The following is a 20,617-nucleotide window of genomic DNA, read 5'->3' as shown; positions in this document are numbered from 1 at the left end:
TCTTCATGTACTGCCTGAACCACTTAAGACACAAATTGGGATCCATAGTCTGATTTTAAGGCCTCTTGTTTGCCCACTGAAGGTAGATAATTCTTTTCCAATTTATCAATGAGAGTCCTTGCATATGCTCTCTTGATGAATAAGAGTTTGACAGATTTTGTAAGTGTATCTTAGACCACCAAAATACAGGTATAACTACACAATCCTTATGACACTAGTAAGGGGACAAACAAATCTACTGCTAGTAGTTCTTTATATCTAGTAGTCAGTACACTTGGTCTCAAACTTTGTCTAGTCTTTATTAAACACAATTTCTACAGGAATTAATGTTCCAAATATTCAGTGTCTTTTGGCCTCCAGTGCTTTGCATTGGAAGATTGACGGTGGTGCCATTTCATCCTCTTCGCCACAATCTCCACGTGGTAGCTTCTTTTTCTGTACCCATTGTTTTCAGGCATTTCCTGAAGCTCTTATGGCCAGTCATTCGTCTTATCATGAGTTTGATCTTTCTCTTTGTCTTTATCCTTGTCTTCTATTCTGCATGGTGCCTACCAATCCAGCTATATAGTTTCAATTTTACTGTCAACTTAGTGATGGTTCCTCTAACCTCACAAGGTATTCATGGCATTTTGCATGATCTTTGATCACATCGCAGGAGGTGGTAGATACTTCAGGGCTGCTTGGGTGCCAGAGTGAATGTGGATTACACACACGATCCTTTTGCACATAAATAGCTTCTCGTCCATACACACTCTGATATCAAATATCTGTGCCTGGAAAACTGTGGCCAGTTTCCCTAGGGAGACTGTGGTCTCTAGTGTATGCTGTACCCAGCATACCCCAGTCCCAGCACCTTCGATTTTGAATGGTCAGTAAGCAAGACTAGGTCTCTAGAACCATATCATGTTTCATTCTTCCACTGATACCTACTTCCAGTTGTTACATTGAAAAGTTTATTGAAGCAGCTGTGAGCTTCCCTAACCATTTCTATATTTTTCATATGCGTTATATTTTTGTGGGATTCTGGAAATTCCAAAGATTTTCAATTTTTTGTGTGTATGCCCATGCCACGGTCTCCATTGTAACACAAGGATGTAGTGGGGTTATGACCAGAATAGTCTCCATCCAGTTCTGGGTATGATGCCAATTCCACCTTTTGTGGCTAGGCAGGCCAGTGTCTGCACCTTTCCAAGCTCCTTAGCAACAATTTTCTATTCTACTTTATTCCACCATACTGTAGCCCCATAGGTCTTAACATTGAAGCGCCAAAGAAACTAGTATAGGCATGCACATGCAAATATAGAGATATGTAAAAAGGCAGAATAAGATGCTGCGGTCAGCAATGCCTCTATAAGAAAACAAGTGTCTGGCGCAGTTGTTAGATTGGTTACTGCTGCTGCTACAATGGCAGGTTATCAAGACTTAAGTGAGTTTGAACGTGGTGTTATAGTTGGCACATGAGCAATGGGACACAGCATCTCCGAGGTAGCGATGAAGAGGGGATTTTCCCATACGACCATTTCACGGGTGTACGATGAATCTCAGAAACCCAGTAAAACATAAAATCTCTGACATCACTGTGGCTAGAAAAAGATTCTGCAAGAACGGGACCAACAACGACTGAAGAGTTTCAATGTGACAGAAGTGCAACCCTTCCACAAATTGCTGCAGATTTCAGTGCTGGACCATCAACAAGTGTCAGCATGCTAACCAGTCAATGAAAAATCATCGAAATGGGCTTTCAGGGCCGAAGGCCCACTCTTGTACACTTGATGGCTGCATGACACAAAGCTGGACCCATCATCATAGACGTTGGACTGTTGACGACTGGAGACATGTTGCCTGGTTTAAAATTTTACCGAGTGGATGGATGTGCGTGGGTACGAAGGCAGCCTCATGAATCCATGGACCCTGCATGTCAGTAGGAGACTGTTCAAGCGGGTGGAGGCACTTTATGGGTGAGGAGCATGCACAGTTGGAGTGATACAGACCCCTAATAGGTCTAGATATTACTCTGACAGGTGACACGCACACAAGCATCCTGTCTGATCAACTGCATCCATTCATGTCCATTGTGCATTCTGACGGACTTGGGCAATTCCCACACGTCCAGAACAGAGTGGTTCCAGGAACAGTCTTCTGAGTTTAAACACTTCCGCTGGCTATCAAACTCCCCAGACATGGACATTGTTAAGTATATCTGGGATGCCTTGCAACATGCTGTTCAGAAGACATCCAACCCCTTGTACTCTCAGGGATTTTTGGATAGCCCTTCAGGATTGATGGTGTCAGTTCCCTCCAGCACTTCTTCAGACATTAGCTGAGTCCACACCACGACGTGTTGCAGCACTTCTGTGTGCTCGCACAGGCCCTACATGATATTAGGTAGGTATCCCAATTTATTTGGCTCTTCAGTGTATAACAGTGGTGTAGATCCTGTACATGCTCCTGAGACGTATACCCCAGTTTTGCCTGCAGGCCCTTCTAGTGCACTTGTGAGCATTATTTGCGATGGAACATATATTCATCATGTGGAGGGTTCTTGTTAGTTTTGCATCCAGGTATACTCCCAGATAATTTACTACATACTGCAAGAATTTCATTGAAGAGCATAAGATTCCAGTACACGTCCCATGTATGCTTCCTAAACCTGTTTCACACAATGTTCAGTGCACGCTGAACCATTGTTTGACCACCACCATCATCATACCTTAGGCAAAAGTAACCTCGGGTATATAGCTCTTTAATGAATTTATTCAACACTAGGTTCCACACCTCCTGTCTCAAAACAGGTAATTTTATTTCTACACACAACCTTTCTTAGGTCGTTACACTGTCTGTCTGTAAATTCTTATATATTTTTCTCTTTGTCAATGATCATTTTCTCCTGCCACCCAGCACTGTTGTGCCTTGAGCCATACTCCTTCAGCGTACCCTGTTTCCAGATGAATACATCTTAAAGATAGTTCCATCTGATTTGTATCTACCTGGTCAACGAATGGAGCCTCCTGAACGTACCTATTTAAATCATAGCAAAACACCATGTTTGCAAATTCGGATACAGTAGTAGAAACAAAACATCTCCTTGCGGACACCTTCTGGTGCTGTTCATCATCATTTTCTCATTCACTATGGTGGCTTCTACCTTTCATTTACTTAGCATGGTATTAATCCACCTTCATATAGTGGTCTTAATGCCATACTCTTTTGCAGCTCTGTCCTTGGTTCTGCAGCTTTACCCATGGATTCGGAGGTTGTTTTGCTTACTGCCCCCTCAGCATCAAGCAGAGCTTTGATTTGCTTGATTGATAAGTGTGTTGCTTTTCATGTAGAGGAACCTCAGGTAAACTGCTTTACTAACATGTACAGTAACAATGTTTACTATTATCAGCACACCAAAAAAAGGTTTGCATTGCCTCGGTTCCAAGAGTTCCAGAACCTGTACAGAAAATTGGAATAGAGATAAACATCATTTCCGCCCTTTTTATTGCTCATGGAAATGACACACTGCATGTTGTACCACCATACAGCGAGACCTTCAGAGAACCTGGTCCAGATTGCTGTACACACCGGTACCTCTAATACCCAGTAGCACTTCCTCGTGCATTGATGCGTGCCTGCATTCGTTGTGGCATACTATCCGCAAGTTCATCATGGCACTGTTGGTCCAGATTGTCCCATTCCTCAGCGGCGACTCGGCGTAGATCCCTCAGAATGGTTGGTGGGTCATGTCGTCCATAAATAGCCCTGTTCAGTATATCCGAGGCATGTCCGATAGGGTTCATGTCTGGAGAACATGCAAGCCACTCTAGTCAAGCGATGTCATTATCCTGAAGGAAATCATTCACAAGATGTGCACGATAGCGGCACGAGTTGTCGCCCATGAAGACGAATGCCTCGCCAATATGCTGCTGATGACGATTGTGGTTGAAGGCATATGTGACACTTATCGGTGAAGAGAATGTGATGCCAGTCCTGAGCGGTCCATTCGGCATGTTTTTGGTCCCATCTGTATCACGAGGTTGCAAAGAAGAACCTCGAGTGAAGTTGCATATCATGCAGCCTATTGCACACAGTTTGAGTTATTACATGACGTCCTGTGGCTGCATCAAAACATTATTCAACATGGTGACGTTGCTGTCAGGGTTCTTCCGAGCCATAATCCATAGGTAGCAGCTGTCCACTGCAGTAGTAGCCCTTGGGCGGCCCGAGTGAGGCATTTCATTGACAGTTCCTATCTCTCTGTACCTTCTCCATGCCTGAACAACATCACTTTGGTTCACTCCGAGATGCCTGGACACGTCCTTTGTTGAGAACCCTTCCTGGCACAAATTAATATTGCGGACACAGTTGAACTGCGGTATTGACTGTCTAGGCATGGTTGAACTACAGACAACACGAGCTGTGTACCTCCTTCCTGGTGGAATGACTGGAACTGATTGGCTGTCGGACCCCCTCTGTCTAATAGGCAATGCCCATGCTTGGTTGTTTACATCTTTGGGCTGGTTTAGTGACGTTTCTGAAAAAACAAAGGGACTGTGTCTATGATACAATATCCACAGTCAACTTCTATCTTCAGGAGTTCGGGGTACAGGGCTGATGCGAAACTTTTTTTGATGTGTGTAGAAGAAAGGAGGACAGACTGATTGGTCTCATATCCTTATCCTTGGCATGGTCTATTCTCCTTAGCTTCGGAGTGAAAACAACCTTCACTGTCCTCCAAGTATTAGGAATAACTCGTGCTATTAGAATGGCTCTGAACAGTCTGTATGGAAGTCTGATGAATTTATCTCCTGCTTATGGCAGCAGAGCCAGAAAGCTTCTGTCTGAGCTTGGTGACACTTGTAATAATCCCACTGCCCACTGGATTTTCATGAAGTAATTTCATTTTCTAGCAGGTTCCCAGTTGTCCTGTTTGTTACCTGTAAGCCAGTGCCTCACAGTGATTGAATGTATGTGTGTGCTCTCTGCTATAGTGCATTGAGGGAAGAGTCTTGAGAAGCATATCCATTGTCTCATACTCTGCCCTTGTATACCCTCCACCCTCCTTTTATAGAACGCCTCCTGTACTAGTTGCTATTCTTGACAGGGTTTTGTGAAGTCTGGTGGCTCTGACAATTGTACCTTCAGTCTCCTCACAGAATACCTTCCAGGATGATGGTTTCGCTTGCTTTATAGCAAGGTCATATTTGGTAAGGGACTCCCTATGCTTTGCTCTTTGACCTTTCCTTCATACAGAGTTGCAGTCTTATTGTCTGCTTCGTTCAAAATCCCTAGACGTTGCAACACCAAGATACAATTCTGTATGTGAATGTATTGGTGATCGTACTGTTTTTGCACGTATTGTGATCGTACTGTTTTCTAAGTATGAGGTCATAATGACAGAAGTCACTTTACCTGCCACTTCCTTTAAATCTATTGAATTTCATATCAAAATTTTGACTTCCTTTAAGTAAGAGTTCAGGACTTTCGTATGTGAGTCCCAGTTTGCTTTCCTAGGATTCCTATAATCCATGGTCTGTTTAATGCTCATTTCAACTGCAAACTTGATACAGATCTCAGTTAAGAATGGCTCCATCTGCATGTGAATTTTTTTGATGTAACTGCCCATTAAGATGGACCCAGAAGTTGTCAGTTATTTGTTCCCTTCTTTTGTTCCTGATGGTAGGTTCCCTAGCCCTATTCTAGATGTTTATATTGTTTTCTTGTAGGTATTCCAGCAGACACTCACCTCTGCTGTTGATGTCACTCCTTCCTCACACCAGGTTGCGGGCATTGGCATCAGGACTATCCAACAGTTGTTCATTCAACTGCAAGCATCTATCCACAAGTCTTTTCACTTTCTGGGGAGGATGAGCACTGCCCTTGTAAGTAGACCAATACAAATTCCCTCGTGCATCCTGCCTCATGCTGTTTCATCCTTATGGTCACTAAGTCCCTGGAACAGAAGTTTTTGCCATCGGTCTGAATGAAATTCCATTCTTGACACAAATGAGGTTTTTTTTTTTATTTTATTTTTTTTTAATTATATATTATTATTAGCTTACCTCCAGTTCGCGGTAGGCCTGATATGTCCCTTTTGTATAAATAGGCTTCCTGGATCAGTGGCATGTCCACCTCCTGTCTTCCTGGAAGGCGCAACAAAGCAGCAGTTGCCACCTTACTGTGTTTCAGGTTTATCTGCAACACTTACAGTAACTTGTGAGAACTATGCAACCTTCTTGTTGATTACCCTCCAGTCATCTGTCAAGCCTTTCTGGTTTTGCACACACACATTCACAAATAGAATCTTTGGAGGAACATCCTCAGGAAGCTTAGGTATCCAAATTGATATCTGTGTGTTGACCAGCAGCTTCACCTCCTCCTATTGAGCTATCTTGGGCACCATCTCTGAAAGCCAGTCTGCTGTTCCCATCCTCACTGACAAAGATTAGATAATTTTTGTCCAGGTAGACCCTTCTGCATCTGGGACCTAGACTTGCAGTTTCCCTAATGTTTTCAAAGAGAATCATGTAAACTAGCTTCTCCTGTTGCAACCTGATGCTATGCTACCACAGACATAGCCATCAGGTTCATGCGAACACAGTAGTAAGTTACACTGTAAGCCGCCTCCCCTCCTCCACCAAATGCGCACGCATGCGCGCACACACACACACACACACACACACACACACACACACACACACACACACACACACGACAGTGAGGGCTTCCAACTTGGACTGACTATAATTCCTTTCTGTTGCTGACAATATTTGTCTACCAGATACAGTTGTCCAAGACACTCTTCCACCCCCAGTCCATCACTACATGTGTCTGTAGAGATACAAAATAGTATATTGACATCAGGATGCTATAGTATTTTGCTGATGAGTAGTTCCTCCTTCAGTCTTTCAAACTGCTCTTCACATAGTTTGATCCACACTCAAGTGTCATTCCTCTTTAGCTGCTGCTGTACGTAGGGATCATTAAATAAATGCTCACTCACAAATTTGTAATCAAAATCAAACAGGCCCAACATTGCTTTCAATTGCTTTTGGTTTATGGTCGCTGTAAATTAGTATAAGCTTTCAGCTACTCAGAATCTGGTACTATCATACCCTCAGTAATGTATCCCAAAAGCTTCACTTTTTTCCTTCAGTCTCCCATCGCCCACCCCTCCTCCCCCCGAGCAAAACAGATACTGCATCATTCAACAAATTAGATTGCTCTTCCCAATTTTTAGTCAGGATAAAAATATCATTAACCTGACGTAACAGAGCCCTTCCCAAAACTTCATCCACCTGAAATAGATACCATTTTCCTTTGTGGAGGAAGGCAGTGCGTTTTCTTGATTTTTCTGTAAACTTTATGTTCCAGTACCTGCAATTAATGTCTAATGGCATTAAGTACTTGGTTCCTTGGAACTTTTGTAACATATCCTCCATGTTTCATTTACACCTCCTGTCATTTTATTTCTGTACACAGAACCTTTCTTAGGTCTTTACACTGTCTATCTGTAAATTCTTGTATATCTTTCTCTTTGTCAAAGATCATTTTCTCCTGCCACCCAGCACTGCTGTCCCTTGAGCCATATTCCTTTAGCGTACCATGTTTCTGAATGAATACATCTTAAAGATAGTTCCATCTGATTTTTATCTACCTGGTCAGCGAATGGAGCCTCCTGAACATACCTGTTTAAATCAGAGCAAAATATACTGTTTGCAAAGTCAGTTTTCCTTTTAAATTTGTTGATCAGTTCTACCCTAAAAAGCAATTCTACCTTTAACCCAAGAATGACTAGAAATCTAAATTTGATTGCTTGTCCCAGTGTTGAAATATGCAATGAAATTTGCTACTTAAATGCTTTTGTCAATTTCCTGGTACCCTTTGTACCAGCATGGCTACAATTCCATCTGCATAGCCATTGACTCATATCATGCCTGTGAATTCCCGCAAACCTCACTTCCGCTCCCTAGCAAAGCTTTCATGGGAACACTTTGTGTTTGAGTTTGGATGACTGAATGGTTCTCTTTCTCTTCATCCACCAAGGACTGCTCTTCATCTAGTAACTCACCACTAATCCTATAGTCTGCATATTTCATAATCTATCCAACAGATTCAGATTGCAACATTGTTTCAGTTCACTGCCCTCATCAAAAACAAATTTCATTTTCTCTTCACTCTCACTTTCTGGTTCGCCTTCCTCCTGAAATATTCTCTCCTGTTGCCTCTCATTCTCTCCTTAAACGTCTGTGTGCAACAATTTTAGCAATTTTATCCACATTCATTCCTTTAAAAATGTGAGTATTCATAAAGTCCAAACACACACACACACACACACACACACACACACACACCACACCCACACACCCACACACTCATGCTTCAGGAAACTGTTTCATTTCATCCACCTGTTTCGCCAAAGATCCAAATTCCAATCATTCACTCCCAGAACAACTGTATTTCCCTTTATTTAAACTACATCTTCTGCTACCTAGTTATTCCTATTTGCTAATAACTCTGATTCCTCCTCCTCCTTTGCGACTAAAAGAACCCACCACTTCATCTCTACTCCCCTCTCAATATGTATCTCACTCCCCATATAGTCCTCCCAGTGCTTATTATCTTGTGGCTCTCTTTCCAATCATGTGCACAGGTGCAAGTATGCCCACACTGAATGCCACGTAGACTCCTAAGATGAGATGACTGCTGCAATTGCAGTCAGAGTGCTTCATCTGCTAGCATCTGCAGCAGGAAAATTTAAAGATTCCAGAACTGCATCAACAGCAGTTATTTCATTCTGTTCGTGCTTATGAGCACGCAGTAAACGCAGACTGTTGGGAGCAAATGTGCCAAGCCACACTTGTGTCAATTGGCCAGAATGAAACTTTCTGGATTAGTAAACCACTTAATCATGGGAAATAGGGCCAGTTTTGAGACCTGTCGCTATAACTGTAGCTGACTTAACTGCTTTCATATTGTTGTTTTACATCACCATTCACTTTGTGTGCCTGCAAGCTCTGTATTGCCCAACTTATGACTTCACACCACAAATAGCAATGGGCACAACTTAATCACAAAATTTCTGACAGTACCCATCTCCTACTCATTGTGCTGCACTCACACAACACTACTTTGATATTAAATATCCTACTGTTTATGGCCAGATTGAGTATCGATCAGTTTAATGTTAGTGCAGGTAAAGGGTGAACCACATGTTGTTGTGGTGGTCTTCAGTCCTGAGACTGGTTTGATGCAGCTCTCCATGGTACTCTATCCTGTGCAAGCTTCTTTATCTCCCAGTACTTACTGCAACCTACATCCTTCTGAATCTATTTAATGTATTCATCTCTTGGTCTCTCTCTACGATTTTTACCCTCCAAGCTGCCCTCCAATGCTAAATTTGTGATCCCTTGATGCCTCAGAACATGTCCTACCAACCGGTCCCTTCTTCTTGTCAAGTTGTGCCATGAACTCCTCTTCTCCCCAATTCTATTCAATACCTCCTCATTAGTTATGTGATCTACCCATCTAATCTTCAGCATTCTTCTGTAGCACCACATTTCAAAAGCTTCAATTCTCTTCTTGTTCAAACTATTTATCGTCCATGTTTCACATCCATACAAGGCTACACTCCATATAAAAACTTTCAGAAATGACTTCTTGACACTTAAATCTATACTCGATGTTAACAAATTTCTCTTCTTCAGAAACGCTTTCCTTCCCATTGCCAGTCTACATTTTATATCCTCCCTACTTTGAGCATCATCAGTTATTTAGCTCCCCAAATAGCAAAACTCCTTTACTACTTTAAGTGTCTCATTTCCTAATCTAATTCCCTCAGCATCACCCAACTTAATTCGACTACATTCCATTATCCTCGTTTTGCTTTTGTTGATGTTCATCTTATATCCTCCTTTCAAGACACTGTCCATTCTGTTCAACTGCTCTTCCAAGTCCTTTGCTGTCTTTGACAGAATTACAATGTAATCGGCGCACCTCAAAGTTTTTATCTCTTTTCCATGGATTTTAATACCAACTCCAAATTTTTCTTTTGTTTCCTTTACTGCTTGCTCAATATACAGATTGAATAACACCGGGGAGAGGCTACAACCATGTCTCACTCCCTTCCCAACCACTGCTTCCCTGTCATGTCCCTTGACTCTTATAACTGCCATCTGCTATCTGTACAAATTGTAAATAGCCTTTCGCTCGCTGTATTTTACCCCTGCCACCTTCAGAATTTGAAAAAGAGTATTCCAGTCATCATTGTCAAAAGCTTTCTCTAAGTCTACAAATGCTAGAAATGTAGGTTTGCCTTTTCTTAATCTTTCTTCTAAGATATGTCGTAAGGTCAGTATTGCCTCACGTGTTCCAACATTTCGACGGAATCCAAACTGATCCTCCCCGAGGTCTGCATCTACTAGTTTTTCCATTCGTCTGTAAAGAATTCGCGTTAGTATTTTGCAGCTGTGACTTATTAAACTGATAGTTTGGTAATTTTCACATCTGTCAACACCTGCTTTCTTTGGGATTGGAATTATTATATTCTTCTTGAAGTCTGAGGGTATTTCGCCTGTCTCATACATCTTGCTCACCAGATGGTAGAGTTTTGTCAGGACTGGCTCTCCCAAGGCCGTCAGTAGTTCCAATGGAATGTTGTCTACTCCGGGGGCCTTATTTCGACTCGGGTCTTTCAGTGCTCTGTCAAACTCTTCACGCAGTATCGTATCTCCCATTTCATCTTCATCTACATCCTCTTCCATTTCCATAATATTGTCCTCAAGTACGTCACTCTTGTATACAGGGTGCGTTCCGAAAGTAATGCAATTATTGTTTTTAAAGTAATTTATTGAACAGATTTGCACAAACACTTAAAATTCTTCAAAGTACTGTCCTTGGGCCTCTTCACATTTTTTCCAGCGACTCTGCCATGACCGGTACGCACCCTGGAAGGCGTCTTCTGGGACCTCTCGCAAGGTCTTCGTCACGGCGGATTGGATCTCGTCTATGGACGAAAAACGGGTTCCTTTCAGGGCTGACTTAATCCTAGGAAACAAAAAGAAGTCAGCTGGGGCGAGGTCAGGACTATAGGGGGGGTGGGGCAGCGTTGGCACCTGGTGTTTGGCCAGGAACTCGCGGACTCGTAGCGCGTTGTGGCAAGGCGCATTGTCGTGATGGAGTTGCCAGGTAGCGGAGATGTCCTTTCTCGTTCTGACGACACTTTTGCGGAGTCTTTCCAGCACATCCACATAGTAGGCAGTGTTAACTGTCTGTCCTTGAGGAACAAAATCCTTATGGACCACTCCTTTGCTGTCGAAAAAGACAATGAGCATTGTTTTCACTTTTGATTTGCTCATTCTTGCCTTTTTGGGCTTGGGGGACTGATCAGTGTGCCACTCAGAGCTTTGGCGTTTTGTTTCTGGGTCGTATTCAAAAACCCAGGTTTCATCACCAGTGATGACGTTGTCCAAATAATCAGGTTCAATTTCAACACGTTGCAAAAGTTCACTTGAAATTTCCACACGGTTGGTCTTTTCGTCGTCTGACAACACCTTGGGCACGAGCTTGGCGCACACTTTCCTCATTGCTAAATCTTCAGTAACAATGCGAAAAACAACAGTAGACGACAAGTTCAGTTCATTGGCAACCATCCTGATACTCAATCGACGGTCAGAGTCCAACAGTTGTCGCACACGAGCCACATTGTTGTCGGTTTTGCTGGTTGACAGCCGCCCAGAGCGTTGTTCGTCATGAACCTCTTCCCGGCCTTCCTTAAAGGCCTTTAACCACCTCGAAACTTGTGAGTAGGACAGAGCAGAGTCCCCGTAAGCCTCACGAATCATTTTGTTAGTCTCCTCAAAAGATTTGTTCAGTTTAGCACAAAACTTAATCACGTAACGTTGCTCGATCGTCGATTCCATTTTTTCCGTGACACGGTCGGCGCGCAGAGGTTTACAATAACAGACGTCCTGCCGCTTCCACAGCTCGGAGAGCACTGAAACCGGTTTCGCGGCAAAGCTTAGCGTCCCCCCCACCTACTCCATGTGGCCCGCTCCCACTCCGACTACTAGGAGCGGCGCGGGAAATTCAATTGCATTACTTTCGGAACGTATCCTGTAGACCTTCTATATACTCCTTCCACCTTTCTGCTTTCCCTTCTTTGCTTAGAACTGGATTTCCATCTGAGCTCTTGATATTGATACAAGTGGTTCTCTTTTCTCCAAAGGTCTCTTTAATTTTCCTGTAGGCAGTATCTATCTTACCCTAGTAAAATAAGCCTCTACATCCATACATTTGCCCTCTAGCCATCCCTGCTTAGCCATTTTGCACTTCCTGTCGATCTTATTTTTGAAACGTTTGTATTCCTTTTTGCCTGCTTCATTTACTGCATTTTTATATTTTCTCCTTTCATGAGGTAATTTCAATATTTCTTCTGTTACCCAAGGGTTTCTACTAGCCCTCATCTTTTTACTTATTTGATCTTCTGCTGCCTTCACTATTTCATCCCTCAAAGCTAACCATTCTTCTTCTACTGTATTTCTTCCCCCATTCCTGTCAATTGTTCCCTTATGCTCTCCCTGAATCTTTGTACAACCTCTGGTTTAATCAGTTTATCCAGGTCCCACCTCCTTAAATTCCCACCTTTCTGCAGTTTCTTCAGTTTTAATCTACAGGTCATAACCAATAGACTGTGGTCAGAGTCCACATCTGCCCCTGGAAATGTCTTACAATTTAAAACCCGGTTCCTAAATCTCTCTCTTACCATTATATAATCTATCTGATAACTTCTAGTATTTCCAGGAACCACATACTACACATAATTGATGTCCTATAATAACTATGGACCTTGCCGTTGGTGGGAAGTTTTGCGTGCCTCCGCAATACAGATAGCCATACCGCAGGTGAAACCATAACGGAGGGGTATCTGTTGAGAGGCCAGACAAACATGTGGTTCCTGAAGAGGGGCAGCAGCCTTTTCAGTAGTTGCAAGGGCAACAGTCTGGATGATTGAGTGATCTGTCCTTGTAACAATAACCAAAACGGCCTGGCTGTGCTGGTACTGCGAACGGCTGAAAGCAAGGGGAAACTACGGCCGAAGGACTTGGAAGAGCAGTTGAATGGAATGGACAGTGTCTTGAAAGGAGGATATAAGATGAACATCAACAAAAGCAAAACGAGGATAATGGAATGTAGTCAAATTAAGTCGGGTGATGCTGAGGGAATTAGATTAGGAAATGAGACACTTAAAGTAGTAAAGGAGTTTTGCTATTTGGGGAGCTAAATAACTGATGATGCTCGAAGTAGGGAGGATGTAAAATGTAGACTGGCAATGGCAAGGAAAGCGTTTCTGAAGAAGAGAAATTTGTTAACATCGAATATAGATGTAAGTGTCAGGAAGTTGTTTCTGAAAGTATTTGTGTGGAGTGTAGCCATGTATGGAAGTGAAACATGGACGATAAATAGTTTAGACAAGAAGAGGATAGAAGCTTTCGAAATGTGGTGCTACAGAAGAGTGCTGAAGATTAGATTGGTAGATCACATAACTAATGAGGAGGTATTGAATAGAATTGGAGAGAAGAGGAGTTTGTGGCACAACTTGGCTAGAGGAAGGGATCAGTTGGTAGGACATGTTCTGAGTCATCAAGGGATCACCAATTTAGTATTGGAGGGCAGCGTGGAGGGTAAAAATCGTAGAGGGAGACCAAGAGATGAATACACTGAGCAGATTCAGAAGGATGTAGATTGCAATAGGTACTGGGAGATGAAGAAGCTTGCACATGATAGAGTATCATGGAGAGCTGCATCAAACCAGTCTCAGGACTGAAGACAACAACAACAACAACAATAATGATTATTCAGGTGCAGCAATTTAACTCTGAACTGACCCATGGATTTTCGTGTGGCAGGTAAAATATTAACACATTTACTAATTGCACTGTCCTTCCAAGGATATAGCCCAATCAAAACAAAAACAATGTGCACCGTAAACATAATTCTGAAACTACACAGTTCACAGCGCAATATTATTGCCTTAGTTTTCAGAATGCGGTATTGAAGATTAATGCAGTTTTTTAGTTTAATTGCAAGTTCACAGTAACTCATTAAAAATGGTCACTGAATTACTGAATGATCTCCAGTTGCGAAATTTAGATAAAACTGTGCACATTGTATGAGTTGTAGTTTGTGCTAACGCATTTGTGCGTTACATTTTGCTGTAATTTCAGGTACCTATCTTGCTCACGTTATGTACCTATGCAGACTCACTGAAATGGCTACCAGCAGCCTCAGTTTTATAGTATTACAATAAGTAACACTAAATTTATCTGTTGTTCTTTGCTGGAGTTCTTAAATTACAGTTACAGATGTAGGTTTCTGAGCATATGAATAGTAAAGGAAGATTCTTCTAAATGTGTACTTTCAGATATAACAACAATTTCTATGAAATTACGCTGTCTAGCTAGTCAAAATACGGGATTCTATTTCAGTAACAGTGTTTTTATGAAAGATCTTAATTGCTCTGAAACTAAATGGGTGCAAAATGTCTCCAACATTAGCTGTACAAATGTTATGATTATTTCTCTGTCTTTTTTCCTTTACTTTACCCAAAAGTTAGTAATTGGGTGTATGTTTACCTATGAACAGTGACAACGAAGTTTGAAATTAATGTTATTTGTAGTTAGTGCAAATTTCAGGTTAACTAATTACGTCAATGGCTTCTAATTAATGAGATGAATGACATAGATAATAAAGTGAAATTGGCTAAGCCATCAGTAAATAATTGAGATTTTTGGTGCTGGGCACCTGTCTTATAAATAACAAAATTGAAAATATTTACAAAAAGAAAAGGAAAAAAAAGTATTTTTTTTTTTTTTTTTGGAGGGGGGGGGGGGGGGGGGGGTTACAGGGAAAGAACCCACCTGCTTTGTTACAAGCCTGGTAGGAACAGTGATAACAGTCTCACTGACCAGACTTGAATTTAGAATGTGAGCATACAATGACACTCAGGTCTACATCTACATTTATACTCTGCAAAGTACTATGAAGTTCATTTCAGAGGGTAAGTCCCATTGTATCAGTTATTAGGGTTTCTTCCTGTTCCATTCGCGTTTAGAGCACTGGAAGAATGATTGTTGGAATGCCTCTATGCATGCAGAAATTATTGTAATCTTATCCTCAAAATCCCTTTGTGTGCGATGTGCTGGGGGTTGTGGTATGTTCCTAGAGTCGTCATTTAAAGCTGGGTCTTGAAACTTTGTTAATGGACTTTCTTGGAATAGTTTATGTTTATCTTCAGTATTCTTCCAGTTCAGTTCCTTCCTTGTCTCTGTGACACGTTCCAACAGATAAACAAATCTGTGACTATTCTTACTGTCCTTTGCCCTTCTCTGTATATGTTCAATGTCCCCTTTTAGTCCTTCGTGCTTCGTGTCTCACACACTTGAGCAATATTCGAGAAACACTTGCATGAGTGATTTGTAAGCAATCTCCTTTGTAGACTGATTGTACTTCCCCAGTATTCGACCATTAAGCTGAAGTCTACATCTGCTTTACCCACGACTGAACCTTTGTGATCATTCCATTTCATATCCCTACAAAGTGTTACCCCCAAGTATTTCTGGCTTATTCCAACAGTGGCTCATAGGATACTATGTTCTTTTCGTTTTGTGAAGTGCAAAATTTTCCATATCTGAACATGTAGGGCAAGTTGCCAATCTCTGCGGCGTGTTGAAATCTTACCAAGATCTGACTGAATATTTATGCAACTTCTTTCAGATAGTGCTTCATTATAGATAACTACATGATCTGCAAAAAGCTTGGTTTTACTATTAATATTGTCTGCAAGATTACTAATATAAGATACGAACAGCAAGGGTCCCAACACACTTTCCTGGGGCACCTGAAGTTACTTTTACATCTGACGATGACTCTCCATCCAGTATAACATGCTGTGTCCTCCCTTTCTTAATGATCAAGATACTTTGAAAAATTGAAGCTTTTAAAAAGGGTCTGTTCTCTCCAGTCATCTGCAGCCATTTCCCTGCAGTAAATTTCTTATCTGTCTGTACCTTATCACCATAATCATTATCAGCCATTCAATAATCATTTCTGGATAAAGGTCTCCTCTAAGACTTTTTCATGCCTAATGGGCTTCAGCCTTATGTATCCATGTTGCTCCTACATGTTTCTAATGCTCCCTAGGCACTCTCCAGAAGATTGTCATCATGGGTCTTTTCTTGACTGGGAATTCAACAAATCTTGTTTGGTCCATATACTGCACATTCACTTGTCTGCAAGTCTCTCCCACTTCTGTTTCATACTCATTACTGTCACAATTGTGTGTTTTGTTTACTACCAATGAAGTAATTGTCTTCAGTTGTGTAAGTACAAAAAGTCATCAGATCATCATTGTTAATTTCAACTGTTTTGTTGTAAGTATATTTTATGCTTCGTTTAGGTCTTATTGTTATTAATTTCCAGGCGTACTTTCAAATGTGACCCATTAACTTCTTCCATTTTTTGCTTAAGTTTGTCTGCATTTGAGACAAATGGAACAATGTTATTAGCAAATTGATGTGGTTGAGATATTTCATCAACGCATATTCCATCATGTATGACCACTGGGAATAGTTTTTGTGATACTTAACTCCTTACCTGACCACCACTATCCTGATTAATTCTAAAGGAAACATTTTTATTGATTTGTACACTTCTGTTCTTCAATATATGAATGTGGGTTTAATCAGTGTCTTGTTTTCCAATACATTAAGGCAATTTCTCAAAATTGGAACAGTGCTTTAACTGTTCTGCGTCACAAGAAAGGAGACAGATGAAATATGAAAACTAAAGAATGTGTTGACCTACTTTCCGTAAGGTACTTGGTATTCACTAAAACTAACTGTATTTTTTTCGTCATCCAAAGAAACGTGCAGGCATTAGAAGTGGATGTAGCTCGTTGAACCATTGGCAAATTGTGAATGATGTTACAGAACATAACAAAATCTTTTTCTTATCATGATTGTAAAATTAGTGAACATAGTAGATCTCATTTCTACATATAGTTTGTTAATACTTTTTATCTATTTGCAGAAAGTTAAATCAAATCTGAATCAAAGTTCAGAATATTATCGAACTGCCATAGTAGCTCTGGGGCATATCGCTTATAACCTGCCTGACAGATATCCAGTTCATCTAAAGAACATAGTATCTAGGAAGGTAAGTTCACATACTTATTCATTTTGATTGTAGCTGGATGCTTGTTTTTCAGTGGGTCAGCAATACATTAAGTCCAACTGAAATGTGGTAAACAAATTAAAGGACAATCCAACATAGTTTTTTTAAATATTATTTGTGATAGCAGTACGCAGTTTCACAATGAAAAGCTAGTGTCAACCAAACCTTGTGGAAATATGAGGGTCACTCCAAAAGAAATGCACACTATTTTTGTATAAATACAGTTTTTATTCTGCATGTGTGAAAGTGTTACACCGTGTAGATACATCCTTCCAACTTGTTTTCAACTTAGTTCAACCTGTTCCCGTGAGTGGCACCGTCACAGCATGTCTTCAAGATGGCTGCTACACTTGACATTCATCAGAAGCAACATGTTGTCATAGAATTCCGGTGCTGTGAAAATGAGAACGGTGGGAAACATCCACAAGAGGTTGAAAAAATTGTATGGAGATGCTGCTTTCGATCACAGTACAGTTAGTCGGTGGGCAAGCAGGTTACATGATGAAAGCGGGCACAGCAGTATTGAGGACTGCCCTCACAGCGGCATGCCTGGTACTGCACACACTCCAGACAATGTGCAGAGAGTTAATGAATTGGCGACTGGTGACAGACGTGTCACAGTGAACGAATTGTCACGCTATGTTGGGATAGGAGAAGGAAGTGTTTGCAGAATACTGAAAGTGTTGGTGTTAAAAAAGGTTTGTTTCAGGTGGGTTCCCATGATGTTGACAGTGGCTCACAAAGAAACAAGAAAAATGGTATGCAGCGAACTTTTGGAACAGTACGAGAATGGTGGAGATAAATTTCTTGGAAGAATTGTGACAGGTGATGAAACATGGCTCCATCATTTTTCACCAGAGATGAAGAGGTAGTCAGTGGAGTGGCATCATGCAAATTCACCCAAGAAAAAAATATTCAAAACCATACCTTCTGCTGGAAAAGTTATGGCTCTGGTGTTTTTCGATTCTGAAGGACTCTTGCTTGTGGACATCAAGCCAAGTGGAACCACCATAAATTCTGATGCATATGTGACGACACTGAAGAAACTTCAAGCTCGACTGAGTCATGTTCGTCCACATTGGCAAAAGCAGGATGTTTTGCTGTTGCACGACAATTCACGGACACATGTCAGTCAAAAAACCATGGAAGCGATCACAAAACTCAGATGGACAACACTGAAACACCCGCCTTACAGTCCTGACATGGCTCCATGTGACTATCATCTCTTTGGGAACAAGGTTTGAAGATGATGACTCCCTTATGCAAGCTGCCAAACAGGGGCTCCAATAGGTTGGTCCAGAATTTTACCATGTGGGTATACAGACTCTGGTTCCAAGATGGCGTAAGGCAGTTGAGAGGGATGGAAATTATGTGGAGAAATGAAAATATTGTTCCTAAAGGGTGTATCTACACACTGTACAACTTTCAGACACATAGATTTTGGATTTTTAAAAAAATAGTGTGCATTTCTTTTGGAGTGACCTTCATACATATGCTCATAGTTTATCTTAAAAGAGAGGGTGCATGCAAATACAGAGACCTTTTAATAAATTATGCAGAAAGTAAAGTGACACTCTGGTGAGGGGCATTCAGAGAAATGTGCAGTGCTGTGAAAGGCTAAATCAGTAAAGAGTAGAATATTACTTAATGAAACTTTAGGTTTCTGTTGTGTTGAGTAAAGCTATGACAAATTTGTTTACATAATATATCGTGGAAACTTGACGCTGAATTTTCCTGCAGTGTGAGGTGGCACATTGGTTAAGACATTAAACACGCCTTTGGGAGAATGTTTTTATTGAGACTTTGCTTTTCTGAGGTTTTTCAATTGATTAAGCTGAATGCCAGAATAGTTCGTTTGAAAATAGCGTGTGCAGTGGTAGCCGTTTAGCTGAGGCACTGCACACGCTATTTTCAAACGAACTATTTTGGCATTCAGCTTAATCAATTGAAAAACCTCAGAAAAGCAAAGTTCAAATAAATTGGTTTTATGTTACAATTTTGCTGCATTGATGAGCAGCTGAATTCATAAGCTCACTTTTCATTTCAGATTGTGAAAGAGTTGCTTGTGAAAGAAGCACCTCAGTGCGATTCTGTGAGCTGCACATTGGGGAACTGGTGTCTGCAAGACCAGTTGCCAGAGGAAACTAGGTGTAAACTAGAAGGCATGAAAACAATGGCTCGTTGGCTATTGGGCCTCAAAGAAGATGTGCTCTCTGCTCAGAAAACTTTTCGTATGTTGAATGCATTTGTCATGCATGATGGTGACCTTCTGCAGCAAGGCAGATACAGGTTTGTAGACGTGCATGTATGTTTAATTACAAACTGTGGGTATTGTGAATGAGATCAGTTTTCAGTCCAAGAATGTCATTTATTTGCAGTTTTCAGTCCAAGAATGTCATTTATTTGAAACAAACATTTTTGTCATTTAAAATTACTCATAATTAATTTAGTTAGGGCATTATTATATGAATCAAATAAAAATTATATTATTCACTTCCAGCATATAATCATCCTTACAGCAGTGTGTAAAGAATAGTATACAATGGGATCCTTAATAATAATGCAACAAAAACATAACAGGTATTGGCACAACAAGTACACACAACACATTGAAATAAGTCTGTGTATGTGTTGAAATAAAATCACACATGGTGTGGTCAATGTCTAAAAATCAAATAACATGAATAGCTGTGAACTTGACATCCTTCAGGTAGTGCCAGAAGAAGGTGGCTGTAAATCAGATACTGGGGAGGGAGGAGTGGCACAAGCCCTTTGAAATCTGAAATCACTTCTCAGTGAAAACACAGATCCAAGAAAGTCATGATGTTACAGGCTGTAGGAGCCATAGTGTTGTCTTTCGGCAACCACATGTCAGTGGCTGGTATATTGTTTAAAATTGGTTGCCCTATTTATATGTAGCACTCACTATACACTGTGCCATGAAAAAATCTAAAGAATATGTGCATGTGTTACGTTGCATACCACTCACTTGCTCCTTGTTTGAACTGAGGGAAGTAGTGCAGCTGATGTGGGCTTTGTGTGGCTCAGATGTGTTAATTTTGTGCAGTCACATTTCCATCAAAGTGGAACCATACCTTGTTGGACCAAAACCAGTAGTCATTACGAGTAACCTGAAACACTGAAAGAAAGCTAAACATTTTCCATTGCCTTAAAATAACGGCTCATAAACAGCACGAATTCTGTATTGATTGTGCTTCACTTTTGCAATGCCATGTTATAACTATTAACAGTTAGCTAGACACTGGGATTTAAAAGGAATATGCAGCTTTCATCTCTGTCAATTTTCTGCTGTCAACACTTTAGATTGACCATTTTTGGCTGCATCTGTAACATTTTTTTGTGTTTTTGAACTTGTCTTGCGGTTGCTTGGTAGTGGACT

General features: G+C 41.0%; 1 protein-coding gene across 2 annotated transcripts in view; it reads left to right on the top strand.

Moving 5' to 3' along the window:
• Positions 1-20,617, top strand: part of LOC126278016 (sister chromatid cohesion protein PDS5 homolog B-B) — a 192,439-nt gene that overhangs the window by 105,225 nt on the left and 66,597 nt on the right. For both annotated transcript variants that reach the window (XM_049977727.1, XM_049977726.1), the window contains exons 15-16: positions 17,074-17,199; positions 19,265-19,506. In XM_049977727.1, the coding sequence (XP_049833684.1) occupies positions 17,074-17,199; positions 19,265-19,506 (368 nt within the window). The remainder of the gene's footprint in view (positions 1-17,073; positions 17,200-19,264; positions 19,507-20,617) is intronic.

This window comes from Schistocerca gregaria, chromosome 6 (assembly GCF_023897955.1).
Source record: "Schistocerca gregaria isolate iqSchGreg1 chromosome 6, iqSchGreg1.2, whole genome shotgun sequence".
NCBI lineage: Eukaryota > Metazoa > Arthropoda > Insecta > Orthoptera > Acrididae > Schistocerca > Schistocerca gregaria.
Note: the sequence above shows the minus strand (reverse complement) of the source record. Positions and strands in the feature narration are given on the sequence as shown.